At 49.6% G+C, this 26,299-nt stretch overlaps 13 protein-coding genes across 13 annotated transcripts; 9 read left to right on the top strand and 4 right to left on the bottom strand.

Moving 5' to 3' along the window:
- Positions 1 to 32: 32 nt before the first annotated feature.
- Positions 33 to 2,891, bottom strand: APUU_11459S (uncharacterized protein; the record flags this gene model as incomplete). The annotated part of the gene is made up of 7 exons (XM_041697551.1): positions 33 to 780; positions 846 to 1,037; positions 1,094 to 1,737; positions 1,792 to 1,872; positions 1,919 to 2,298; positions 2,331 to 2,647; positions 2,698 to 2,891. 7 exons carry the CDS (start codon positions 2,889 to 2,891, stop codon positions 33 to 35), a joined length of 2,556 nt encoding a protein of 851 aa, XP_041550825.1.
- A 1,114-nt stretch (positions 2,892 to 4,005) lies between these two features.
- Positions 4,006 to 4,682, top strand: APUU_11458A (uncharacterized protein; the record flags this gene model as incomplete). The annotated part of the gene is made up of 2 exons (XM_041697550.1): positions 4,006 to 4,266; positions 4,329 to 4,682. The coding sequence occupies 2 exons, from the start codon at positions 4,006 to 4,008 to the stop codon at positions 4,680 to 4,682; spliced, it is 615 nt and encodes a 204-aa protein (XP_041550824.1).
- A 747-nt stretch (positions 4,683 to 5,429) lies between these two features.
- Positions 5,430 to 6,643, top strand: APUU_11457A (uncharacterized protein; the record flags this gene model as incomplete). Its single annotated transcript, XM_041697549.1, has 5 exons — positions 5,430 to 5,745; positions 5,801 to 5,983; positions 6,032 to 6,150; positions 6,213 to 6,381; positions 6,438 to 6,643. 5 exons carry the CDS (start codon positions 5,430 to 5,432, stop codon positions 6,641 to 6,643), a joined length of 993 nt encoding a protein of 330 aa, XP_041550823.1.
- Positions 6,644 to 6,999: 356 nt separating this feature from the next.
- APUU_11456A (uncharacterized protein) lies at positions 7,000 to 7,579 on the top strand (the record flags this gene model as incomplete). The annotated part of the gene is made up of 3 exons (XM_041697548.1): positions 7,000 to 7,086; positions 7,218 to 7,420; positions 7,471 to 7,579. 3 exons carry the CDS (start codon positions 7,000 to 7,002, stop codon positions 7,577 to 7,579), a joined length of 399 nt encoding a protein of 132 aa, XP_041550822.1.
- A 750-nt stretch (positions 7,580 to 8,329) lies between these two features.
- On the bottom strand, positions 8,330 to 9,253 carry APUU_11455S (NmrA/HSCARG family protein; the record flags this gene model as incomplete). The annotated part of the gene is made up of 1 exon (XM_041697547.1): positions 8,330 to 9,253. The coding sequence occupies one exon, from the start codon at positions 9,251 to 9,253 to the stop codon at positions 8,330 to 8,332; it is 924 nt and encodes a 307-aa protein (XP_041550821.1).
- Positions 9,254 to 9,737: 484 nt separating this feature from the next.
- Positions 9,738 to 11,484, top strand: APUU_11454A (Zn(II)2Cys6 transcription factor; the record flags this gene model as incomplete). The annotated part of the gene is made up of 5 exons (XM_041697546.1): positions 9,738 to 9,797; positions 9,856 to 10,431; positions 10,487 to 10,630; positions 10,682 to 11,407; positions 11,467 to 11,484. The coding sequence occupies 5 exons, from the start codon at positions 9,738 to 9,740 to the stop codon at positions 11,482 to 11,484; spliced, it is 1,524 nt and encodes a 507-aa protein (XP_041550820.1).
- Positions 11,485 to 12,642: 1,158 nt separating this feature from the next.
- On the top strand, positions 12,643 to 14,431 carry APUU_11453A (uncharacterized protein; the record flags this gene model as incomplete). The annotated part of the gene is made up of 4 exons (XM_041697545.1): positions 12,643 to 12,953; positions 13,006 to 13,054; positions 13,112 to 14,064; positions 14,113 to 14,431. The coding sequence occupies 4 exons, from the start codon at positions 12,643 to 12,645 to the stop codon at positions 14,429 to 14,431; spliced, it is 1,632 nt and encodes a 543-aa protein (XP_041550819.1).
- Positions 14,432 to 15,538: 1,107 nt separating this feature from the next.
- Positions 15,539 to 16,276, bottom strand: APUU_11452S (C2H2-type zinc finger protein; the record flags this gene model as incomplete). Its single annotated transcript, XM_041697544.1, has 1 exon — positions 15,539 to 16,276. The coding sequence occupies one exon, from the start codon at positions 16,274 to 16,276 to the stop codon at positions 15,539 to 15,541; it is 738 nt and encodes a 245-aa protein (XP_041550818.1).
- A 2,260-nt stretch (positions 16,277 to 18,536) lies between these two features.
- On the top strand, positions 18,537 to 20,131 carry APUU_11451A (FMN-dependent alpha-hydroxy acid dehydrogenase; the record flags this gene model as incomplete). The annotated part of the gene is made up of 4 exons (XM_041697543.1): positions 18,537 to 18,672; positions 18,718 to 19,469; positions 19,541 to 19,743; positions 19,789 to 20,131. 4 exons carry the CDS (start codon positions 18,537 to 18,539, stop codon positions 20,129 to 20,131), a joined length of 1,434 nt encoding a protein of 477 aa, XP_041550817.1.
- A 191-nt stretch (positions 20,132 to 20,322) lies between these two features.
- On the top strand, positions 20,323 to 21,484 carry APUU_11450A (ketopantoate reductase family protein; the record flags this gene model as incomplete). Its single annotated transcript, XM_041697542.1, has 5 exons — positions 20,323 to 20,363; positions 20,413 to 20,506; positions 20,554 to 20,608; positions 20,658 to 20,857; positions 20,912 to 21,484. 5 exons carry the CDS (start codon positions 20,323 to 20,325, stop codon positions 21,482 to 21,484), a joined length of 963 nt encoding a protein of 320 aa, XP_041550816.1.
- A 104-nt stretch (positions 21,485 to 21,588) lies between these two features.
- APUU_11449S (molybdenum cofactor biosynthesis F family protein) lies at positions 21,589 to 22,392 on the bottom strand (the record flags this gene model as incomplete). The annotated part of the gene is made up of 1 exon (XM_041697540.1): positions 21,589 to 22,392. One exon carries the CDS (start codon positions 22,390 to 22,392, stop codon positions 21,589 to 21,591), a length of 804 nt encoding a protein of 267 aa, XP_041550815.1.
- Positions 22,393 to 22,762: 370 nt separating this feature from the next.
- APUU_11448A (amidohydrolase) lies at positions 22,763 to 24,446 on the top strand (the record flags this gene model as incomplete). The annotated part of the gene is made up of 2 exons (XM_041697539.1): positions 22,763 to 23,924; positions 23,971 to 24,446. The coding sequence occupies 2 exons, from the start codon at positions 22,763 to 22,765 to the stop codon at positions 24,444 to 24,446; spliced, it is 1,638 nt and encodes a 545-aa protein (XP_041550814.1).
- A 519-nt stretch (positions 24,447 to 24,965) lies between these two features.
- APUU_11447A (uncharacterized protein) lies at positions 24,966 to 26,232 on the top strand (the record flags this gene model as incomplete). Its single annotated transcript, XM_041697538.1, has 2 exons — positions 24,966 to 25,440; positions 25,487 to 26,232. The coding sequence occupies 2 exons, from the start codon at positions 24,966 to 24,968 to the stop codon at positions 26,230 to 26,232; spliced, it is 1,221 nt and encodes a 406-aa protein (XP_041550813.1).
- Positions 26,233 to 26,299: the final 67 nt, after the last annotated feature.

Below are 26,299 nucleotides of genomic sequence, written 5' to 3'. Positions count from 1 at the left end.
TGAACTGGGAAAATGTATCTCAAAGACAATATCTAGCAAAAGTCCTGCAGAACGCCGGATATCTGCGCATCCAGTAACCAGTCTCTCGCGGAGTTCGTGTCTAGAGACGCATTTTCGAACCCGGACGGCTGCAGCATGTTTTCAACCCGGAGTACTCTCACAGAGTCATGGACTCCATGCGAATTGACCCCGTATCCGTATTGCAGGGCCTGATCCGCTGCATTAAAATGTCCATGAGACCTACTATCCCCTGCAGACTCTGCCTCTGCCTCTATCCGGCCGTGATAAGTACCCAAACCATCGATTCCACTGGCCCTTTCTCCGTTTTGATTGGGACCGCACAGCGGAAGACTACTCGCCAGGCTACTCGTCTGTAGCCAAGTAGGAAAAGCCTGTTCGTCTGGATACTCACCCCGCGACATGGCCAAATCGAGTGTCATCGCAATACGCAAATAGCAACCAGGGCGGCGAACAAGGACATCGCCCCATTCGGTAACTCTTTGCTGTGCTCTCTCCTTACCTTTATCTCCATTCTGCTCGCTGGAAAAGGCACTGTTGTTTGCCGGGGCACTCTCTGGGCTTTTACTGATGGCAAGATGGCGGATGACTCTCTCGATAGCGTCAGAGACACGATCCGTCCCGTCGTAATGGAACTGTAGCACCTTCATAGCTTCAGTGAAGATCTGTAATCGGCGTTGCCGGGTCGCGGATTGGAAGTCTGTGAGCGAGAGTTTGACGTCGAGGATGCTGAGGGTTAATGGAAGGGCGATATATGCGACCCTACATTGATTATTAGAAATTACACCAAGACCTAGAACGTCCCCCAAAGTTTGAATGGGACTTACGCGGTAATCGGGAGGTATCGTGTTAACTTCAACTGTAGGAGCTCTTTCATTATATCGGCGATGCTTGTTGCTTCGTCCTGGAGGGTCGTCTTTATCCGGTGAAGCTGCGCCTGTGCGAGGTTGTCATTTGGCGAGTTATGACCTGCTTTCGAAACGAGGAGTTCGTGATGGCATAGTGCCATTTGGGCGGAGCTGCCAATGTTAATCTATGCTTTTTTTTGACCCGTTTTAAATACCCGAGAACTCACTGGTAGTAGAGATACATGAGGTTCGTATATAAGACCACTGATTCATGGGCATCGCCAATACCAGCCGGAGTAGGGAATTTCACAACAGCGCCCTCGTACCAGCGAGTGAGATCTGATCTCGCTCGCTCGATGAGCGACTGCTGCTTTGTGATTGGGATGGAATTGCCAGGGAACGAAGACGCCGGCAATTCATCAACCGGGTATAGAAGCATGATAACATCAGTTAAAATGACGGCGAGTTCGCAGAGACTCGCCACCAGTTCCGCGAGTGACCTTTTTGCTCGCGGACTGTAGACCTTTGACCGGGATATCTCGCCTTCGAGATCCTGGGCAGTTAACGGGGCATTCGTGCTGAAGTTGAAATGTGTGTTTGTGATGTATATCGAGCGGCGCACGCCCAGGGGGAGAATCCTGTCTCGGAGAATACAGCACCAGAAGAGCCGTTTCTTTCTTAGTTTTTCTTTCTCTGGGATATTGGTGAGTATGTCGTATGCATGTGCGTTTGCGTTCTTTGAGTTCTGGATTGCGACGCTCAGCCAGAAGGAATTGGTGCGGCGGTCGTTGGTGTCTGGGGAATAGGACAGTAGTAGGGCGCCTTGTGCCGTCGCGATAGGGTCTCTTTTGCCGTTGAAGTCGAACAATAACTAAACGAGAACATCAGCTTGAGATTTCATGATTGAGATGACCGGTGGGTGAACCTTTGCTCGCCGGTACAGCACTTTGCGTGCTTCTCTGATGCTCCCAAGCCCGATGGAACGGAGTACTGATGAAGAGACAAACTGACATTCTATCAGTGAAGGCCCTATGAGAAGGTCAAGCACATACACTACAGCATGCAAAGAGCATGGCTTGGAAAGTGAAGATGGAAATTGGAAAATCGAGGCTGGGGCCTGAACTCAGACCATCGAAAGCGTCCCAGAATGCTGCCTCGTCGAGCATGGGGAGGAGAGGGTGTACGTATAGAAAGTACTGGCGCATGAACTCGCCCAGAGCCGGTGCTAGGGGAATATGAAAACACCCATTCGCTCGCAAGAACTGGATATCCTGGGGTTCATTCTGCGAGAAGTCGTCGAACTTGATGAGAGGGTGTCGGGACTGGTTTATGAATGGGGCTTTTGTCTGATCGGCCCCGATTATACCGCAGATTTCTTGCAGTAGACCGCTGTTGATATCGTCGGCTGCAGTAGTGATTGGACTTTGCTTGTCTGCATCCTGTGTCAGTTTATTTGGACTTTACAGTCCCCGTTGTACTTGCCTAGAATCGACGAGAGACCGTCTACATTTGTCTGTGCCTCGTACGAGATGCCACCTAGATGACCTATATCCTCTTGTCCCACCAGATATGGCGAGGGCGTCCAGCTACTCTGCCAGAAGTCCGTACTCGCCTCGTCTAGGGAGGGCATAGACCAGTTGGGGTGGGGATAATTAGCAGAGGGCGACCTGGCCTGCGACTGCGACACTGATCCATGTAGTCCATCACGATCTATTGACAGGGGCGTAATACAGTCCAAGGCCTCGTCATTTACCTTGCGCTCTGCCTTACCCCGGACACGACTGTACCCAATCCATATCAGCCAGAGTACTACATAGGGCAGTAGACTTACTATTTCGACGGCCTCCCAACCACCACACAATCCCCATCATTCAACCGACAATTCGTGCACGGCTTGCCACGGACGGCAACATCACATCGGACTTTCCGCGCCCGGCAAGGAAGACAGGCCTTTGAGGCTCGTTTGCGCCGAACGCGCCCAAGCGACTGTTTAGGGCTCTTATCGCTGCCGATTCCGGAGTCCATTACTGCGTCGGCTGCTGGTTCTATACAGAGCAATATGTGCAGGGTGTTACTGTCACCTACGATATCAGGCCGTTCAGGCAGTGGGTTCCCCGCAAAGGCACAAGCCAGCAAGTGGAGCTCTGTGGATCAACAGCGGGGATACAACAGGCGTAACTCGTACAAGTCAAGCGGTGGCCGGCTCATCGGCCCTTCGGCTGAAATTGAACATTTTGTACCGAGACCCCGCGTTGAACAAAGCCCTATTTAGAGGATAAACCTAAATAACTACTACATAACTGAAGACGAGCGTTGAGATCACTGGGCACGACTGGATGCCAGATGTAAGGGTCAAGTCAGGGTAAGCGCAGCCTATATTTATTGTTTGCCCTAGTTATCCTATTTCATCGACCAGACTTGCAAATACCGTAACCCAGGAGAAGGATGCAAACTACTCAGTGCTATTTTATCGTACTATTAAGGAGTTCAGATTTTGATAATTGCAGGACGCTGGCGAACCTGCATTCTGTTGTGATATTGTCAGACACCTTTTCGAGGCAACTTAAGCAATTCCCAGTAACTGCAGGTTATCCTATGCGGAGACAACCTCGGTGCGTAGGACAAGAAGCTGCCATTATTTGCTTGCAACCATGGAAGGAACGATTCCATGATCGGCAGGGCCAACCCATATTGGTTTAGGGCTGCCTTCCTAAATAGGAAACTGGTCTCGTATACCCTCATCCCCACGTGAGACGTGGCTATGAATAAGATTATAAGATTATCTCTGGCAGTCATCCTGCAAGGTAGAAATGCGCCTCCACCGGAATGTGGGTATTTTGTCAAACATGTACTATCAGGCGCAAGACTGCCCACGCTATGCGATGCCAGGGTCGAGGTGAAGTCGTACGATGGATATCTTGCACAGCCCTGTCAAATCGGCCCCAGTGGATCCAGGGAGTCGCCCCTAAATGCGACCTTCAGTACATTGACGATTTGCCAAAAGAGGTAATTTCGAACTGCCTCAGTTGCATCCCTTCACATATAAATACCTTCTATCAACCGTAGAATTATTGTCGTGGTCATCAACTCCAGAAGCAATCAACACAGCACAATCATCCATTATTTAAAGACTTTGAAAATGAAGCCCTCTACTGTTCTCGCTATCGCGCCCTTCCTGGCTGCCGCTTACTCGAAGCCCGTTGAGAAGCAGCCTCCTCGCTTCGATGTGGTGGTCGTCAGCGAAGGCCCTGTACAGTATCGTGCCCTGGCCGTTTCGTCTTCCTTCTTCTACCTTGGTAAAGGCGACGGATTCACCGACTCCTACTGTCCTCCCAAGGTGGAAGCGGCCGGTAAATGCCCGCCTGGCAAGGATACCGTACTGAAGGATGCCTTCACCTTGGTAATTTCCTTTCCTTTCACCCTTTACACCACAAAGCACCATCTTTAACAACGTTGGAACAGGACACCGTCGTCCCCGGCCAAGTCGTCTACGTCGATTCCGACTACGCCGTCAGAGCCACCGGCCCCAATGGAACTTACATCGAAGCCGACGGTACCCACAGCAAGCCCGACGGCATCTACACCGGGTTCGAATACATCCCCGGCTCCGAGTACGGCCAGTGGACCTTCCAGGCCGACGGCATTGACGGCTTCTTGGCCTGCCCTTATAACAACGACATCTACCAGGTTTTCGTCAACAGTGAGGACGCAAAGCCCCCTCGCGGACAGAAGCTTGATGCCTGTGTTCCTTTCACTACGAGTGCTCATGAGTATGCTCTATTTGGGAACGCAACTGCTGCTGCTTGGGAATATTAAAAAGGGTTGTGTCTGGGTTCCTTGTTGAAACCTGTCTGGATTAGATGCCTGACACTTGGTTGCATAGAGTTTCCGTTCTTAGGACGTCTCTTGCGTGTGCATGGAAACTGAGGGAATGCTAGGACTGACATGTCAAGCCTTTACACTCGTTTATACTTAGTTGAAACCTAGAAAGCTACCTGCTGGAATTCTGTTCGTTCACGGACCGCTTTTATTGAGCCAGATGGTAGAAATAGTAGTTACGCAATTTGCTTGTTATTACATAGCATGTACCGTGTGAAATTGCCAAGGCGGCCAGATTCCGACGCGACTGAAGCCCCAACGTAAATACGTACTCGGTTCTCGAATATTCACCAGCCGTGCTTTTTCCTCTGGCGGCACTCCCAAACTTTGTTCTATCCGTGATATTGAGGAAATCTGTAAAGATGACGAGTCTAATCAAAACGTCCTTATTCCAAATGCGATCCCGAGTCTGGAAGTTCTTTGGGAAGCCCCCTCAACGGGCACCGCTAGGGCGTGTTAATTCTGGCGCAGTCACGGAAGAGCCGGACTATTACCAGACTGGTGGTTTCCATCCAATTTGCTTGGGTGATACTTTCCATCACGACCGATACACCATCCTAAGGAAACTGGGATACGGGCAATATTCCACAGTTTGGCTAGCTAGAGATTCTAAGTGTGTTGTTTCTTATCGTCGCATACTATGCTAACAGACCAGCCAGGCACCAAAGATATGTAACACTCAAGATGCTGAGGGCTGATTGTTACGGCGGTCACCATGACATCTTCGAGAGAGAAATTCTCTTCAGAATCTCGGAAGTGGCTAGGCGAAGTTCTCATCTCGGTCGAAACTACGTGTCCCATCTTCTGGAGCATTTCACGCATACAGGACCCAATGGAGATCATGTTTGCTTGGCGTTTGATGTCCTAGGGCATCACTTGGACTTCCAATCCGCCAGGCATGAAGATGGAAAACTACCTGTAAACGTAGTGAAAGTCATCACGCGGCAGCTTCTTCTTGGGCTTGACTTCCTCCATAGAGAGTGTGGGATCATTCATACCGGTAGGCAAATCCTATCGGTCGTGTATTATATTGCTGACACCTACCTTGCTCATAGATTTGAAACCAACGAATATACTTCTAGAGCTGGAAAATCCAAACAGCACTATTTCCCATTATCTGTCGCAAGTTCCCGCGCGGACCAACTCTCAACGTGGTGTTCCTCTTCGAGAGGTCATTCCAACGCCGCTCGTCTCGGAAACAAAACATCTCCATGTCAGGCTAATCGACTTCGGTGTCGGTAGGTAGGCTATTTCAATCTCTTTCGCACATAACTGACTGATAATAGCATCTTGGAGAGAACATCATCTGTCAGATTCTATCCAGTCGCCAGCCCTAAGGGCGCCTGAAGTGACGATAGGTGCTCCTTTGGATATTGGTGTGGACATATGGAGTCTCGGGTGCCTTGTAAGGACATCTTAATAGACTTCGGTGTCATGGTGCGATGTATTCTAACCATTACACTGCAGGTGATGGAGCTTGTTCAAGGAATAGTCCTTTTCTCCGGGGAAGCATCAGCGAATGGGACCTGGACAGCCGAAGATGACCATCTAGCCAGGATCATTGAAGTTCTCGGCCAATTTCCACTTGGCTTTATAGAAAAAGGGAATAACGCCGCACATTTCTTTGACAAGGAGGGTAAGCATATTGACCCCTGCTAACATCCTGCCATTCTTTTAACCAAGGTCTGCCAGGAAATCTTCTTCGAATTCCTAACTTGAAACCTACCTGCCTTGAACGCCTGATTGCCGGCCAAACAAAACCTTTCCTAAAACCTATCGATATGCCTGAGGCCGAAGTGCCGATATTTGTTGATTTCATCAAGGGACTGCTTGAAATCGACCCTAGGTCTCGAAAGTCTGCGGCTGAGCTACTGCAACATGAATGGATCCATCTGTAGAACTCAGAAAGTGGGAACTAGTCATAGCATATCTAGTGCCCATCTACCAGTAACAGAGGAAGCCCCCATCCGACGAGTAAAACCGGGTCCTCGCTTTACATTGACAAATAATCGATAACCTCCGGCGAGATAAATGTAGTCTGAATGCAAGGTTGAACTGGCTGCGTCACTGAGATGCGTTGAAGGAAATGATGTGCACGACACTGCCTCGCTGCAGGTATTTCGGCTGGTTGGAGTATGCCCTGACACTTATTTAACCGCTCGCTCAACCCGACCTCCCTCTATTCTTCTCTCTACTTCCCTCTATTTTCCAAACGTCGATATTATACACACAAACCAGCCTCTACCTAGTCAGCATGGGATCCATCATTCGCAATCTTTGGTCCGCTGAGACCCCAGGCCCGAGAACTGTTGTCCGAGTCCTTGACGCTGCCATCGCTACAGTAGGCATCATTTGTATAGCAGTGGGATCCCATTACCCTGCATCCGGGATGATATATTACATTATCGTATGATCCCTGTTCCTTTTTCATGAATAAAAAAAAAGCTCTGCTAACTAATCCACCGTTCACAGCTCGGAGTCGCAACCATCTGGTCAACCCTGATTTCGTTCCTCACCTACAACGACCGTCTCTTCCATCCAGGCTTCCATATCGCACTGGACTTTGCGCTCGCAGCAGTGCACTACGTCTTTGGAATCGTCAACGCCCTAGCTGCGGATACCGCTGGATATATGCATGGCAATGCGATTGCCGCAACCTTCTTGCTTATAATTGCGTGCGTGACTTTGGAAATCGATTTACGCGATGTTGCTAATATTGCGTCAGGGTTCTTCACACCTTCTTCTTCGTCCTGGCTTGTCGGGATACACATGTTCGACGACGGGTCTCGGGTCAAGGAACTCACAAGGATGGGTTTGAGGTTAATACCGTTTAACCTGTATGGTGTTTGTGATGGCCGTGCCTCCTGGGATGGAATTATATCGGGTATAGCATACTTGCCGATACCTTGCCAGGCTGGCTCTATTACTTCATACTGCTTGTACGCCGTGAACGACTGCCTTGTATGAACGGATGATGGTTTATGTATTGGAGGCATTGTATAGCACTCCTATTCAGGGGTTCTTAAAAACTGAGATATCTTAATCTCTCCCATGAATCACTCGTAACGAAGATCTACTTGCATAGCCCCATCACTTGCGAAGATCGGGGTATAACCCACCAGCATGTCAAGCAGCAGGTCAAGGAATTTCCCTTTTAGGAAACTGGTCTTGGTTGCGGTTTTAGCCCCATGTTAACTATCATTTCTTGGCAAATATTCCCCACCACCGTATTCGTATGTTCAACAGCCAATGGCGATGCTGGACATATGCTAGTGGCTTCTCGAATCTTGCCCGACGTGGTTGCCCTGTTGCACCGCACTCGACCCCAGGAGGACGGGAAATGCCTTCTGCTTAGTGCATTAAGTAGCTTTATTACTAGTATTGCTGCTTGTGCTCAGCGCAAGTACGGTCGGCCAAGACCTGGAGTTATTTGTAGCTGAAATAAACTCTTTTCCGTAGCTAAATTTGCCGCTAAATTAGACATATATCATTTCAGAGGCGAATGCTCGAGTCTTTAGGATGTCTTCGGGGATCTCTGTACCTTTCCCGGTGTACAGGGCTAGTACAAAAAATGCAGGCCACGTTCAGCCCAACATCTGTAGAACCTCCTCCCGATGCTTCTCAAGATACTCCGCGAACGTAGTCAGACGGATCGGGTATTTCTCGAGATCCTTGAAGTTGACCTGGTACCCAACTTCATTTGCCCACACATGGCTCTGAATCAGAAGGTCTGTCAACGCACGCTCCTCCACCTCCTTCTCATCATAGAACTGGAGGGAAACATCCTTTCCAGAAACCCGGCTCAGCTCCCGCACAATTTCCGCCGGGGTAAGAGATTCCACACCCAAGTCTATCTCATGCTTGTGAAATGCCAACGGTTCAACAATCGCAGCAGCGGCAAACTTCCCGACGTCATCACCATCGAGAATCGTCATTGCAGTGCTAGGTTTGTATGCCGACAAAAAGACCCGGCGCTGAACCAAATCAGGAAACATGTACGACGCCTTCGGCAGGAGATAGTTAAGCATCAAGAATGCAGGCCGAAGAATGGTCCAGTATTCCAGCCCCGACCCTCGCACCATTGACTCGATTTGGGCCTTGTTCTCCCAGTACCACGCCAGTGGGTAGTCGGGGCCCCAATTCGGGAACTCGTCGTGTCTGCCGGTCATTGTCACGCTTGAATAGACGATACTGGTAACTGTTCCGGACGCAATCGCGGCATCGATGATATTCTTTGCGTGGATCACCTCCCGTTTGGTGTCGGATACGATGGGCATTACATTGAGAAAGACTGCAGTAGCACCTGTCATCGCAGCCTTCAAGGAGGACAAATTGTCGAAATCACCGGGGAACAGGTGGGCACCCAGGCGCTGGAGATCAATAGCGGACTTGGAGGACGGGTCCCGAGCGAGGGCATGGACTTTGACTCCTGATTTCAAGAGTTCGCGCGCGGTAGCACCGCCTTGGTGGCCAGTCGCTCCTGAGACAAAGGCAACGGTTTGAGACATGGTTTCAAAGGGTAAGAGGATTCAGAGATGTGGTAAAGGGCAGAATATTGTAATTGATTCAGCAGCCACTGGTCATGAAGGATACTTTTGAGAAGGCGCATGATTTATAAAGATTTCGAAAACTTCTTGAATGTTCTGATGGTCCATCACGTCACATGTATAGCCCCCGGAAATGGAATTCAGCTCGAGGTTATGGGGCTTGTGGAAGAAAGAAGGAGATCTGTAAATGTTGCTCCTCTTCCCCACTGACCCACGCAGGCGGCAACGCTATGCCGAATCCAGTAACCACCTCGACGGGATCTTCTTTAGTCCGACTCCGGAATGGCTTACAAAGCACTTTCTTGACCAAGTCAACACTGACTTACCAACCAAGCTATTACACTGGATAACGTTAGTTATGACAGTCGGGGAGATGCTCCTCCCATAGTCTTCCGCTCGAAGGCTCGTCTCAGCTCAGGTCGATTCACAACCAAGCCATGAGACAATGGTCTATCGTGGGAAGCCCAGCAGAGCGTGCCTGGAATGCCGAGTCAAAAGAAGAAAGGTATCGAACCTTGCTCTTGCACAAATCTTGAAGCCCTACTAAACAATTCGAGGGCCAGTGTGACTTGTCTCGCCCAACGTGTCGACAATGCGTCAGGGCCGGTTCTAGATGTGATGGATACCGAGACCAGCACTCCCTCGAATTCCAGGATCAAACCGCGGAGACGTTAGACAGAAGTGGTTTTCTTTTTGACAATTACTTGCCGGTTCGGTCAATTTGCAGCAACCAGGCAGTCTCCGTAAGCCCTAAATTACCTCAAAAGAAGGCTACGGCTTATCAGTCCACTGAGCCACCTCATGATCCTTGGATGATGATCACGCTTTCACCCGAACAACAGGGTCTGCATTTCTTTTTCCACCATTACCTTGTGAATGGGGCTGGGCCATCCTCCAGCCATCCTGACTGTTTCTCCACGATATACGCGCGAGCGACAGGACACGGATACTTGGCCAATCTGGCCATTGCTGTGGGATCGGCTAGCCTAGCCTATCTGCGGAATACGTCCACGTTGATTCAGGCAGCGAGTCAGTCGTATTCTCGTGCTATTCGCGATATCCGAATTGGTCTAGCTGATCCTGCTGAAGCAGCATCTGACCAGATGCTAGTCAGCGTGATGCTTCTGGCCTTGTATGAAGTAAGTCTTTAAAACGTAGGAATTGACCAGCTGATTGTAACAATTCCTCAACCAGACAGTCACTCTGGATTTCGACAACGATCTGAACCCATGGGATAGGCATGTGGATGGTGCCTTGGCACTAATACAGCTCCGAGGAGTAAGCCAACTGCGGAATAGGATAGGCCGATCTATATTTCTCAACCTGCGCACTGAACTTGTGAGTCCCTTAGGAAATACCTATGCAATCGGTATTCTAATGGAATAGTAGCTTATCAACTGTCTGCAACGTCAGGCGCGGGTACCGTTAATCTTAGTAAACTGGTTAAACGAGGCCCGTCATTATGAAACAGCGCAAGAAGCACCCGCTGCCAGATTAGCCAACATAATAGTCAAAGCCTGCTCCATTTTGGCCTTGGCCAAAGAGGATATTACGAACGAGGCCAAACTACCTCAACTTATCTCCGAACTGTTGTCGGTCGATCATGACTTTGTGTACTGGTCTGAGAACCTTCCATCAGAATATAGATATGAAACCGTGACCAGCCCAGACGAATCTATTTTAGCGTACACTGGACGATACGATATATATCCTAGCGCTGATATCGCCCACACCTGGAATCTGCTGCGCTGTGCGCGCATTATTCTTCACCAGATCATCGTTGAGGCTATATCAATACTCTTGAAAGCACCATCTGTTTCACCATCCGATTCCTTACACATACCACACAGAGCCATGCTCAGAACTTCTGACGCGGAAATATACGAAAACGCAAGCCATATATGTTACAGCGTGCCATATATCCTCCAATCTTGCGGTAAGCCAGTCAAAGCAGGAAGTCTGAGAGCTGTTCATGCTCTGCCCCTGCTATGGCCACTTTACATTGCAGGCACCGCATATACTGCAAGCGATGCTCTCCGCGAATGGGTCACCACGCGGATGGAAATGATTAAAGAAGTCACCGGTATGCAAAGAGCAAGGCTTGTGGTGTCTCATGTATGTACAACAACAGTGTTCGTTCTTCTGTGTGGTTTAGGACTGATTTGGACTTCTAGTCAAACGCGCCTACGTGAAGGGATTTATAATGCTTTAATACATTATCTTATCCTCATGGCCTGCACCAGGAAAAACGACTAGCCTTGAGAAGCCAAACAGTTTTACGAGACCTGAAGGTCGGCATTATCTGGGACTGTTCCTGTACCGTGTCGGTGGCACTCCCCTCGAATGTTCTATACTATCATCCCAACAAGCAAAAGTACCGGCACCTCAATGCAGGCCCCCTCCGTTATCTTACTCAAGATATAGACCTCAGGCTGTTGAGTGAGGCGGTCATGAAGTACCTCGAGCATGAAAGGAGTAATGCTGATGGCCAGCAAGCGTGCTTAATATGGCATCTGGAAGTTCCATACAATTGCGACTTTTTGCAAGCTCGGTGACGGACCTCTGGCTACATTTGACAGGGTTAATTGGCCGTTTACTACGTATCATATAGACAGCCATCCTATGCTGTCGGGAATCCATGGCCTTGGGAATTGAGGTAACGGCAGTTACTACTCCATAGACAGAATGTATTCTCGGCCGTTATTGTATGGTTTGGTTAATTGAGTTTACATTGAACGAAATACAGGCCGGAAACATGAGCTAACCGCTGTCGATAATTATGGTAGGGTTTCACAATTAGGGTTGAAAACAAGCTCCGTCTGTCCGATATAGAGGATGCACGATCTCGCAAAGTCCGTGGCACTTGCTCCACATTTATCAGTCATTCCTTCGGCGTGTGATCATAGGAATGCTCGCTTACATGGTATACTTGCAGAACTTTGTAACCGGGCTGGTTTTCCCTGGATCAATATAAACAGTTTCCAGATTAGAGAGAAGTGCTACCTACACTTAATTGATGGGCTGTTATTGTACTGGTTCGAGATGATAGCATCTGCCTCCACACTGCCTGTCAGTCCTGAATTACAAAGTAATCTGTAATTTGGATGTGGATCTCTCGGGGTAACACCGGGCCATCTACTTTAGCAGCACGCCGATCCGGCATCTGGAGGCTCCTCATTCCCGGTCACAGTCTGCTGTTTAACTACCGGAAAAGGGGTTATCCATAGCCAATTTATTCGCATCCTTAGTTGATTATTGCAGTACAGCGTTCTCCACACAGATGTCACTATAATTAACGACCTACCCCAGCTTTAACCACCCCGCAGTCTTCAGAATCAGCCACTGCGACAATGGGCTCCTATATTCTGTACCTGGCGCTATGCAGCTTATTTGTCGTTCAGGCGTTCTGCAAAATATCCTGCACCGAATCGGCATTCTCTAAATATTTATCGTCGTCCGGGAATCACAACGCCAGAGTCTTAACAGCTTCACATATCGCCGAGGGAGACACCTTCCACGTCCCAGCTGGTGATATCGCATACCCGCAATCGCCTACAGATTTACCAGAACTATGCGCCGTCCAGATCAACGTCACCTCGAGTCCCGAGTCGGCGTATTCATTTGGACTATTCCTGCCGGTCGATTGGAATGATAGATTCCTGTAAGCCACACAACCACTTCCCACATATTAGATGCTAATTCCTTCCCTTTAGAGCTGTTGGAAATGGCGGATTCGCTGGCGGCGTCAACTGGGCGGACGTGGTTTGTCTACATACCCTCCGGAATGAACAGTCCAGATACACTAACAAGAATCGAAAGGGCGTCGGGGCTCGCTACGGCTTCGCATCCATGTCCACAGACACCGGCCACAACAGCACCTCCTCCGACGGACGCTGGGCATACCAAGCCCCCGAGAAACTAACCGACTGGGGCCACCGCGCCATGCACGGCTCGGTCGTGCTATCCAAGCAAATCATCGAGGCATATTACGGCAGTGCCCTGAAGTACAATTACTACAGCGGCTGCTCCACCGGTGGGCGGCAGGGTCTGAGGGCTGTCGAGATGTACCCGGGCGACTTTGACGGGGTGATTGCCGGGTCGGCGGCGTGGTGGACGACGCATTTGCAGACGTGGACGACGAAGGCGGGGACTTATAATGTTCCTTCCCCTGCGCAGATTCCGCTGGGTTTGTTTCAGGTTATTGAGGATGAGATTCTGAGGCAGTGTGATCCGCAGGATGGGTTGGTGGATGGTATCATTTCGGCGCCGCAGCAGTGTAGGCTTAATCTGGAGGCGTTGCTGTGTCGGAAGCCGGGGCAGGAGGGGTGTCTGAGTTCGGAACAGTTGGGGACTCTGCGTCTTATTTATAGTGACTATGTGGATGTGAACCAGACGTTTGTCTTCCCGGCGCTTCTCCCGGGGACGGAGTCGCAGTGGGAGGTGGTTATTGGCAATGGGACTGGGAATCCGCTGGGCGTGGATTACGTGCGTTACTTCCTGGGTCTCGGAGAGGACTGGACGCAGGAGCAGTTTGATTACAGCATTGTTCAGCTTGCAGATAGGCTTGATCCGGGCAATGCGACTGCCGACGACTTTGATATCTCGCCGTTCCAGAAGAAGGGCGGGAAACTGTTGACATACCATGGAATGGCGGATGGGTTCATTCCGACTGATAGCAGTTTGTATTATTACAACCAGGTATCCAGTGCTCTGGTCCCGAGGGGTATTGATCTGGATGATTTCTTTCGGTTCTTTTATGTCCCTGGAATGCAGTACGTTAACTTCCCCAGCCTGCTGTAAAATACTAATTGATATGATAGGCACTGCAGCGGTACACCAACTAACGTAAACGCGCCATGGTACTTTGCTGGTCCGAATCAGAGTCCAACACTCTCGTCCAGTCTGCACGGTGTCCCTGGCTTCACGGATCCAAAGCATGATATCCTCCTGGCATTAATGGCGTGGGTTGAGGAGGACGCTGCACCGGAGAACCTAATCGCAACGACATGGAAGAACGACACAATTCAGGATACAGTCCATCGCCAACGGCCGTTGTGCTTTTATCCGAAGAGGGCTGTTTATACTGGTACAGGGGATTCCAATGAGGCTCAGAACTGGGAGTGTCAGTCTCTATACTGAATGGCGAGAAGTGGAAGGTTGAAATTATGCCACTACGAACTTTCTTATATAACCCTGGTGCTTATTGACGGCCTGGAGCATACTAATATCTTTGTGGGAAGGATGTGGATAGAAGATGAAGGTCTACAGAGATATGTGCACGCTCTAGACTGACCTCAACACCAGCGGGGCTCACGGAATAGGACGAAGAACAGGAGACGTATTCCTTCTCGGCATTATATCGTGCATGATTATATCACCGTTGATCTCGATGGCTCGATCGAACATTTCGATATTGCATCATACGTAGACGTAGAGCACCAGCCGCCACCGTGCAGCCGGACATCACCGACAATCACCCCGGACGTTGGCCCAATTCGCCAGAGTTGCATACAATATTTTGTAGCTAATACTTCTGGAGGTCACTGTTTGCTCCTCAAGCGGCAAAATGGTCAGGTCTATGCATGGCACGTAAGAAGGAGCAGTAAGGCAGGGAAGTGGACGGGCTTCCCGTCTGAATGCGAAGACCGCAGATCGGATACGAGTCAGTGTTCCCAGTCTAATATTAGTATGGCTTAAAGGCAACCTGAGAGGGCAGCCACGGGGTGAAGACTGGCGACACAAGGCAAGCAGAGGTGAATTCCAGGAATTGCGAGAGCGGCCCCACGCACTAATGCAGGATTAAGTTGCAATAGAACGAATCAGAATATAATGCGATATGCGTAGGTCGTGCTGTTTGTTTGAGTCCATCCACAAAGGGTGAAGCCATGGATGTATTAGGGTTAAACATACTAGAAGCCTAGTGCGACAATCATGAGGCCAATCACTACTACCAGCTACAGTTAAGAATGAGCGAGCTGGCTCGATGGGAGACACCTTTGACAGTCCTCAGCTGGGTGATAGATCATGGCACTAAAATAGTACGGCGTTGATCTGCACTGGCGGATGGGTCCATCTGATCCCAATCGGTCAACCCGCGGAGCTCTCTCGCTCACGAGTTGAGATATATCAGAAAGGTGGAGTGCGAGCTGGTGGAAGAAATGTGTATAGAAGTGGTGTTACAGAGGAAAAATGAATACTAATGCCATATTATAGACAGGATAGCAGAATAGCATAACATATTAGATATTAAATTGTCTCATCCTTCAAACCGTTCCCTAATCCAACATGCCCAGTAACAGGCTCTCCCAACGTAAACTCATAAATAGGACGCCCGTCAGGTGTTAACTCCCCCCTGAAATCCGGATCATAGTCAGGACTGGTTCCATCCAAGGTAGACACATATCGATTGCGACCGGACCGTTTGCTATGAGTCTTGGAATGGGCGCTGAGATTGTCGCCTCTTGAGAAGGCCCGGTTGCAGAAGGGCACCCAGCACACGTACGGCTTTTCGTCCAGATGGCTTTTCATGTGTCTCGTTACATGTTCTTGTCGTTTGAAGCGTCCGTTGCAGCCGGGTTTCTTGCATTTGTATTCCAGCGGCTTGGTTATTGGCGATTGAGAGCCGAGTCTGAGGTTAGGTTTGATTTGTTTCTTCCAGAAAGCATGGCGGGGTTGTTGAAAGGGTCCAGCAGGCAGTAGAGGATGTTGGGAATCTCTTAGAGGGTTAAAGGGCGCGCCATAAAAGTAGCCCATGGGAGTATAGATAGGAGAGTCAGATGCGAGAGAGTAAACCTGGCTGGGCGACGTTGCAGTCTGTTTGGCAGCTGGAGTAACCGTACCCCCCGTGTACCATGATAATGGATCAACGGGGGGGAATTGAGTTGGTGTAATAGGTTCTGGCGGAATGAAATCCGTCAAGCCTTGGGTAACATGTCCATATTCTGCGGCGCTATATGGTAGCCATAGACCGTCCGTTGAGATCATTCCTGCTTGGCAAATATTTCTTCGCCTTGGTGTAAGATTGCCGGCTCGTCCAGAGGGGTGACTGATGAATGAGTGCGAAATATCCCAGCTCAATGGAGTAAAAGGATCGTGGCTATCTATACTAGGTGATGTCGATGTGGGCGAGTCAATTGGTGAAATATTTCTAGTGTTGAATGAGCATTCGTTGACCCCAAGGGACTGCTGTATATACACCGGATACAGTCAGTCTTCCATCATTGTAGGATGGAGCAACTCTCCACTCACCGATATACCACTTGGCTGTGGTTCCATGGAAAAATTGCTGAAATTATAATGAGAGATTGTGTCTGGAAATAACGAGTGACGCTGTCCACAATTAAAAGAATGACTTTCAGACTAAAAAGAGCGTCTAGTCCATATCATTAAAAGAAAAGAGCGAAGCAAGGAGCATAAATGACAGTACATATACCCTTTATGCACGTCACACCGTCTGACAGACGTTAGTACTCCCAGCACAGCGGTATATGTCGATTCAAGCCGATTATTCACGGAGATTTAACAACGGATATCGAGGGGTGATGCCACTTTTGTAGGACAATCATAGAGATAGTCATAATGTCAACCTGATATCCATTCAGCTGGAAGTCTAAACCGCGGCACATGCGAGATCACAACCACCTGCGGGAGTACTGCGTATCTGTCGCCTAGTTACTGGCAAAGCAGTTGCGACATATTGACTAATGGTACCACTTCTATTCGTCAAGGCATGTTGCTTCTTAATCAGCCTTACGCTTTGCTAGTATCCTTCTCCAAGAAAGATATACAGGGCCTGGAAGTGGCGCTTGGAGCCGCCTCGCAGCATTTACTTGAACAGGTTGGAGCTACGTAAATCTTGACAGCCCAATCCCGGCTCAAGCGTCTTGGATCGCCCATCCACCGTAAAAGGTCGGGTCTGTTTTCCGGTGCACGGCCCCGGTCAGCGCGTTTGACCTGCTCCACGCCGATCCGCACGGCCGGTGCAGTCGACCCTGATCGCTACGACAGGCAATGATAGCTTAATGCTGCCTTGCAGACGTGCACTCAAGGGCTATTTAACAAAATTGGATATATCAATGGCTTTGGCTCTTTGCGGTTCACTGACGAGGGCAACGGGAAGCACTGAACGTGGGATATAACAGAAGGATCAGACAACGGTATAATAGTGGTTTTTATCGCCCTTAGCAAAAGCAGACTTAATAATTGACATTCAAAGGCCGGTGTTCAGTGCTCGGGCTCCATCGAGTCCCTAGCTGCTGTTTCCAAGAAAATAATTGCTTTCCGGGGACCAACACAATTTAGGACTTAGGGCCCACAGGCACGCACTGGCCCCAGAGTTTATCATAAAGGGAAGTGTGGCGAGCCCTTGAAAACCATCTGGACTTGGTACTGGGACATCGCCTTCAGCCACTCATTCAATTGTATCACATTGCGGTGCTTGAAATAGAAGATATGAAACCGGTGGATAGAATACCGTTGGTTGATATATGTTGACTCTTCCAGCTTTTCCAATTCCGCCATATAACCGGATATTAGATCCTCTTGTGTTAATTGCATGACAAACATACTTTGCCCTTGCTAATACCAAAAAGCTTAAAGAAAATGACCGTAAGGAATATGAAAGGCTAACCAAGCAGTCACAATGCGTAGCCACATCTGACAGGTAATGCATAGAACCGTTTATCACTTCCACCCTTACATCTGCAGTTGTCAGTTTTGGGAATGAGTACTCCACCTATTAGAACGGTCTCTTCCTGGAAAGCCTGGAACATGGGAATATATGACAAGTTAGGGTTGGCGCAGATATGAGCTTAGCAGGGATCATATAGTTGCCTGACTCTTTATCGACCAAACATATAGCCGTCATAGTAGCAGTATGTCAATTGCGTCTGCCATTATATAGCAGGCCTGCGACTGACTTCGGTGTTTGAAAGTGCAACATCTGTTTTCATCAGTTCTCTTCGCGGTTGAGTACGTCTCACATTGTACATATATTGACTGTTCCCCGATTTCCACCAATTTTGACCCTGTCGAGTATTAGTATTTTTATTTCTGGTTTATGTATTTGTTTAAATATAATCACTACCCGTTGTTTCAGTGATATGCCTTTCTTATTTTGTATTTGGTTCCTGCCCGTAGAGACGATGATATAGTTCGTATTTATACGGTACAGTGTAATACCGCGCACCCCCACGCTTTTCCACAAGCAGCTAGACAATCCATGGATACTCTATGCGTATTTAACATGACTGCTCTATCTCCAACTTGTGAAGCAACCAGCAAAGACATCGTCATGCATCTAACCAGCGAAGAACTCGAAAAGCACAACAGCAAGGACTCCTGCTGGGTGGCGATCCACGGCTCCGTCTACGATGTAACAGGTTGGTGCCCTGTTTCTCTATTTCCAGCCCATAGTAATCCCACAGACTTCCTAGAGTCTCACCCAGGCGGGTCAAAGGTCATCCTGCGATGCGCCGGAAAAGACGCAACAGCAGACTTCGACTCCGTGCACGACATCGAACTGCTAACACAGACATTACCGCCGTCGTCGCTGCGAGGGACAATACAACCCGGATCTGTCTCTGCTGCCAACAGGCAACACCCCACAGCAAAAAGCAACGAGGTACAGGTACCGGTCCTAACCAGCCTAATAAACCTGCACGACTTCGAAACCATCGCCCAAACCCATCTCAGCCCAAACGCCTGGGCATATATCTCCTCCGGCGCCGAAGACGAACTCACCAAGCGCCAAAACGCAAAAGCATTCCAGAAGATCGCCCTGCGCCCCCGGATTCTGCGCCGTATTCCTGCGGTGGATACCTCGGCCACTATCCTGGGTAAGGCAGTCTCGCTTCCAGTCTACATGAGCGCCGTGGGGATAGCCAAGTACGCGCATCCCGATGGCGAGTGTGCGCTTTCAGCCGCGGCGGGACATGAGGGACTGGCGCAGGTTCTTGCAAATGGGTCGAGTTTTCCTATTGAGCGGGTGATGGAGGCGAGGACGGACCCTGGACCTGGACAGCCTGTGTTCCAGCAGCTGTACGTGAATCGGGAGATTGGGAAGTCGGAGGAGATTGTGAGGCGGGCGGAGAGGGCTGGGGCTGGGGCGATTTGGGTTACGGTTGATTCGCCGGTCGTGGGGAAGAGGGAGATGGATGAGCGGTTGAATGTTGAAATGGTGCGTACATGGCAGCTCCAAGCAGTAGACCAGTAGACCAGTATTTGATGGGTATGTGTTGACGTCTGCAGGATTCTGGCCAAGGCGTTGCAAAGACAATGGCCAGTTTTATATCCCCGTTCATCGACTGGGAGATCCTCACCTGGCTCCGAGGGCTGACGGGCCTTCCTATCGTCATTAAAGGCATCCAGTGTGTTGAGGACGCAGTTCTTGCGTATGAGCATGGTGTCCAGGGGATTGTTCTCTCCAACCATGGCGGGCGCTCACAGGATACGTATGATCTCTTTGCCAATACGCTGAACTAACTAACCAAGAGCAGAGCCCAAGCACCGCTTCTCACCCTGCTCGAGATCCGACGGTACGCGGCATATCTAATTGACAGTCCAATGGAAATCTACATAGACGGAGGTATTCGGCGTGGTACGGACGTGTTGAAGGCTATTGCTTTGGGTGCTACTGCCGTTGGGCTTGGACGACCTCTGCTATACAGCCTTGCAGCTGGGTATGGGGAGCAGGGTGTGCGCCGGGCTATCAATATCCTGAGACTGGAAATCGAGGCGAACATGACGTTTCTTGGGGTGACGAGTCTGAAGGAGTTAGGGCCACATCTGCTGAACACATCTCGACTGGAGAGAGACGTTGTTGGCTCAGTGAAGCTATAAGCAACTTCAAGTAATAATCGACTATTAAGCAAGAAATAACCCCGAGTATGAAATACGTTACAGACTGTAATACACACATTAAAATTGAATGACCCCCACGCCCGCCGTCGGGTTTCTCGCCGACCCCCGCATCCCCAGCATTTATCAGGCCACTGCTTCCTGGAACAAACCAGTATATTCCTGCAAACAAGATGAGTGAGCCGGTAGATATTCTTCTTTATGGCCTCGGAGCGTAAGTCACCTGTCTCTGTCTCCCAGACCTAGCAATACTAACCAAGCAGCATCGGCTCCTTCTACGCTTTTATTCTCAGTCGGAGTGACCGAGTGCGCTTGACCGTGCTCGCCCGATCGAATTACGACTCTGTACAGAAGAATGTACATCTCCTACACCGATCTTGCGGACAGCCTCTAATTACGTCTAGGGAATTCTCCTCCAAAGCCAGAACCACGGCGAGCACAGATTCCACCCTCATAACGGTTTGCATACCACCTTGACCCTTATTCATGCCTGTACTAACAATAATAGTAATCAAATCCATCGATGAAGTATCAGGCCCATTCGACTACGTCGTTTGCGCGCATAAAGCAATCGACCAAGAGGCCGTGGCAGCACGACTCCAACCCGCCATCAGCGACAAAACCACCATCGTAATCATCCAGAACGGTGTCGGAAACGAAGAGCCATTCCGGGCTAACTTCCCTAACTCGTCTATTATTTCCTGTGTGGTGCGTTTCCACTGCCCACCTTCATTATGAGATGCCTTGACTGATGTAGGACAGACATGGGTCGGCGCAAGACAAACCAGTCCCGGGATCGTAGAGCATACGAAATCCGAAGATATGCAAATCGGGCTATTCCCGAACCCTAATCTCGATACCTCACTAGAGAAACAGCGTCTAGATACATTCTCCTCGCTCCTGCAGACCGGCAAAACCCGCTTCCAGGTGCTAGACGATATCCAGCGCAAACGGTGGGAAAAAGTTGTCTGGAACGCAGCGTGGAACTCACTTACGACCTTGACATTGCTCGATACGCAGAGCTGGCTTCATTCTAGCTCCGATGCCACGCCTCTAACTCTGCGTCTGATGCGGGAGGTTATTGACGTGGGACGTCGATGTGGGGTGGGTCTGGAATATACTCTGATTGATGAGCTTATGAGGAAGATTAATGCCGTGCCTGGGATTGGGAGTAGTATGCAGACAGACTGCAAGGAGGGAAGACCGCTGGAGGTTGATGTGATACTGGGGTTTCCGGTCCGAAAGGCGAGGGAGTTTGGTATGGAGACGCCTATACTTGATGTGATATATGCTTTGGTGGTTGCTGTTGATGTTAGACTGAGAGCTTCTCTATAGTGGGACTTCGGAAGAATAAGTAACATTCTATTTCGGTTATTTCTGCAGTCATCGCCGAGGTTCTAGATATGGCCACCATTGTATAGTTCTGATATAACCAAACGTCAGGCGTTGGACAGTCGAGACACCACAGCAGCAGCACTAGTCTCAGCAAGAACAGTTGCGTAAGAACCAAACGACATCTGCACTCTCTTTGCCGGCTTTGGATCCCAGCAGAAGAAACGGCCTGTAGAACGCATCTTTTCAAGATCAACCACCACCACAGATTCCACTGGCATGATCTTCTCGCTCCAGAAGAGCAGGTACAGCTTATCCGCCAGTCTCAGCATCTTGCAGGGCTCGGTATCTGCAAGCCCTTTCTCGGTCCCGCTCAAGCAGTGCCACGTGAATGTGCCCTGGTTCAGGTAGATATGTTCATATGCGTCCCGGGGGGTATAGCTATACAGGATATGTTTACCGATCAGGTCGTCGGTGGGTTGAAACGGAGTGACCGAGGTGTCGCCGATAGAGGCATCAGCGAACTTGGTCCACGTTCTCTTCTGGCTATTCACCATGCGGAAGCTGGAGGTACCAGCTATAGCCTGGCCGGTGCTTAGATTGAGGACGAGGCTGACCTGCTCGTCGTGGTCTGGTTTGTAGAAGTCGACGAAGAAGATATTCGGCCGTACTTCGAAGGCCTTGTATTCTGCATTGCCGCTCTGCCCAGCTCCTACCACCTCCCACTTCAGCGTGTTGCTATCAATGAAATGGTGTGTGATTCGCGAGCTATCACTGAAGACCAGATCGACGTGTTTTCCACTCAGTTGGGAGGATTCAGTCATCAAGTGCTCGCCGTAGCCGACAGCAAGAGCCTCGAGGCTTGGCCACTCCGAGATGGGAATGTAGCCGGGGGTTTCAGTGGTGGTCATTGTGTTGGATATTGAAACAATGTACAGTGATTTGGTTGAACAAGCTGTGACGGTAGGGTTCAAGAAGTGCAGGACACATCATTTAAGACCGCAGCCTGACTCGGCTGACGATATCTATAATGATCCAGATCGCACATTATTCCCCAAAGAGAATTGCCGTTCTTACAGCCGACGAGACTTCACAATGTGGTCTCGCACTTTGTAGCAGAATTCAGTTTAGTGTTCTCCAAGTTGGGCCAATAATCATTCAATGCGAGTGCCAACATCTAAGCATTCTAAAATCCGCATATACTTATTCACTTTCTTGCTGCTCTTGTAAACTACTTCCTCTCCGTTGGCCTTTCCATATCCCCATCCTTAGTTAACTGTCATGAGCCGAGCAGCAGCCTATGTACACGGCCACGTGTACACCGTGGACGAGAAGCAGCCATGGGCTGAGGCATTCATTGTATCCGCATCAGGCCACTTCGAAGCAGTTGGAACAAATAACGAGGTTCTAGATCTGGCCAAGGAACAGAGTCTGTCCATCCATGACTTGAATGGTGTCTTCGTGATGCCCGGGATCCACGACGCACATACCCACCTCCTACTAGCCTCGATGCAGAAGCTCAATGAAATTGATATCGGATCAGAGAGTACAGCCGCCACCATTGCGGCGAATATCAAAAAAGGACAGTCTGCTTGTGTCTGTGCCCAAAGCCACGTTCGGGGAGACTGGCTCATTGCAAACTTCTACGCTGGAGAGAACTTCCCGGACGGGAAGATGGACCGCAAGTACCTGGATGATGCGTTCCCGGACCGACCATTACTCATTCGTGATATATCGTGCCACAATGTTGTCCTGAATAGTGCCGGCCTGGGGAGAGCTGGCTACGATGCTCAGGATAAAGAGGACCCTCCAGGCGGGAAGTACGTACGCCGACCAAACGGGAGTCTGACAGGGGAGTTGGTAGAAGCAGCCACAGCCCAGGCTTGGACTAGGCTCCCTCAACCACCAGTCTCGTTCGTAAAGGAAGCCATCCTGTACGGGATACGCATGTCTCATAGATTTGGAATCACTTCGGTGCAAGAGGCGTCCGCAAACACAGTCTATCTACATGTCTTGCGCGAGTTGGAGCAGGAAAACCAACTCCGGATGCAGATTTTCCCTCATATTGTTCATGCGCCGGAGACATTTGCTGCTGAAGGCCAAGAGACATTGCACCGGTTAATTGACGTTGCTGAGGAATTTTCTAGCGAGCATGTTGACGCTCGGTTCGTCAAGTTCTGGATGGACGGTGCTCCGATACCACCCCATTTTACACACTGTGATTTGGGCCCTGATGGTTCCCCTGACGAGGATAAGTTACTGGTGGGTTTCGATACATTGCTAAGTGCCTTGACGCAGCACGATTCAAGAGGCATGACCTGTAAGATTCATTGTGCCGGGGAAGGTTCTGTCAGGCGAGCACTGGACGTACTGCAGATAGTCCGGCAATCGAATCCTACAGGCCCGCGTCATGAACTGGCACACTGTAACGCGATTCAAAGAGGTGAGAGCCTGACCAGGACAAGCCTTGCTGAGTCTGACCTGTACAGATGATATTCCCCGAATGGCAAAACTCCGAATCACAGCCGAGATGTCACCAGCAATATTCCACGATACAAGCCTGACAGCGCACTTTCCACATATCTTCCAATGGCCGTTCAAGGAGCTGAACGACGCAGGAGTTCATGTTACTGTGGGTTCTGACTGGATCCTGCCTCCAACACCGGACATCTTCCCTGCATTGGCAGCAATCGTGGAAAGATTTGGTCCGGAGCCAGGCAAAACAGCAAAGGAAGTTGGGGGAGAGAGGATCTGTCGCATAATCACGCTTTCTGGTGCGGAGGCAGTAGACAAGGCAATGGAGATGGGCAGCATTCGAGTTGGCAAACAGGCGAATTTTATAGCCGTTGATCGAGACTTGAGCCGCGGTGAATTTGCCGACGCGAAAGTGCTGAAAACGTGGTTCCAGGGAGAGGTTGTCTGGGAGGATGAATTGTCTGATCTTGTTCTGGCAGCTTTACCTTGAACGGGTCTGTAGTGTGTACTCTATGAAGGGCAGTCCTTATACAGTGGAGTACGTTAAGCACTTGATGGTAAAAAGTGGTTATAGATACCATTATATAGCTCCCCGGATACAACGATATCGCTACCAAAGCCTCTGAGTTTCTTTGATTTTAAATTATTTAACTAGGTAGACAGGATATTATATTTCTAAATTAATTTTATATTATATTTACTATCATACTTCAATAAGCCAGACGATGTCGAGTTCGGATTCTTCATTTTCCGGGGTCCGACATTTCTTCAGTCAACATGAAGATTGCCCCTTGGATCATCCACAGTTGCCATGACCAAGTCTTTATTCACCATCCAAAGAGAAGCAATACTATCCTCGTCATGGCCTCTACATCTCATTACGCCACATATTATAAGCTTTAAAAAGCGAATTTCGCCGGTCTATGGAAGAACCATTACCACGACCTATCATAGATTAAAATCTACCGACCGGTCTGCATCTGCCAAATCATGTCCTCGGATTGAATATATGTCTCTCGATGAGATAGAAAAGCCCGAGCGTTATTGCCCTGGCGGATATCACCCTATATCTACTGGCGACCATCTGAGTGGCCGTTACGATGTCGTCCATAAGCTCGGCTTTGGTACGTATTCGACAACCTGGCTGGCGAAAGAGAGAACTCTGGAGAAGTACGTGGCCATCAAGATTGCCGTTGCCGGAGCAGATATACGAGAGGGAAAGATACTTAATACCTTGGCTTTCTCACAGCCAGATTTCTCAGAGCCAATCTCCAGGCTGATCCCTCAAGTGCTGGATACGTTTTCCCTTAATGGGCCTAATGGAAAGCACCAGTGTCTTGTTACGGAGCCGGGGATGATGAGCATAGCTGAGGCGAAGGATGCGTCATATAGTAGGACTTTTAGAATGGCCGTGGCTAGGGCGATTGCAGCGCAGGTTATACAAGCTGTTGTTTTGCTGCACCACCGCGGCGTAGTTCGTGCTGGTATGTATATTGATATAAAAGTCTTAGCCCTACTAACGATTCACAGACCTACACCCTGGCAATATCATGCTGCACTTGCCGCACAACATAGACAGGCTTTCCCCGGAGCAGTTATATGAAAAATACGGACACCCTACTCTCGAACCATTCGAGCGTCTCGACGGCAAGCCACTCTCCCACAACATTCCTTCTCACGGCGTTGTACCCATCTGGCTAGGGAAAGACAGCGACCTGGTCTCCCTCTCCGAAGCGAAAGTGTTCATCGCTGATTTCGGAGAATCATTCCTGCCATGCACTACTCAACGGTACTATTCCAATACACCTGCTGTCCTTGCACCTCCGGAGATCTACTTTCTCCTAAATGAACCCTTGTCGTTTCCGTCTGATATATGGACCCTCGCGTGTACTCTGTGGGATATATTAGGCCAAAGACCAGTGTTTGAGGGGTTTAACCCGTCCAGCGACTGGATGATAAAAGAACATGTGGATTCACTAGGTAAGTTACCGTCTGAGTGGTGGCGGACATGGGATGGGAGGGGGAGATGGTTTACTGAGGAGGGCAAAAGAATATCTGAAGGAGCAGGGAGATCATTAATTGATCGGTTTGTTGATTCTATACAGGAGCCGCGGCGGGGAAGTACAGCAGAGATCGCAGAAGATGAGATCAGGGCCCTGCTTGCTATGTTCAGGGGGATGCTGGCTTTTCAGCCGGATGAAAGACTCACTGCAAGGGAAATCATGGAGTCTGAGTGGGTGCAGAGGTGGGCTTTGCCGTGCTTGGAAGTAGCATAGAGATATGGTCCCCGGCGTACTGTTAACACATTATTTTGATGAATCAGTTGAGTTTTATATGTATTTT

Source organism: Aspergillus puulaauensis, chromosome 1, assembly GCF_016861865.1.
Source record: "Aspergillus puulaauensis MK2 DNA, chromosome 1, nearly complete sequence".
Lineage (NCBI taxonomy): Eukaryota > Fungi > Ascomycota > Eurotiomycetes > Eurotiales > Aspergillaceae > Aspergillus > Aspergillus puulaauensis.
The sequence above is the reverse complement of the archived record's forward strand: the minus strand, read 5'-3'. Positions and strand labels throughout refer to the sequence as shown.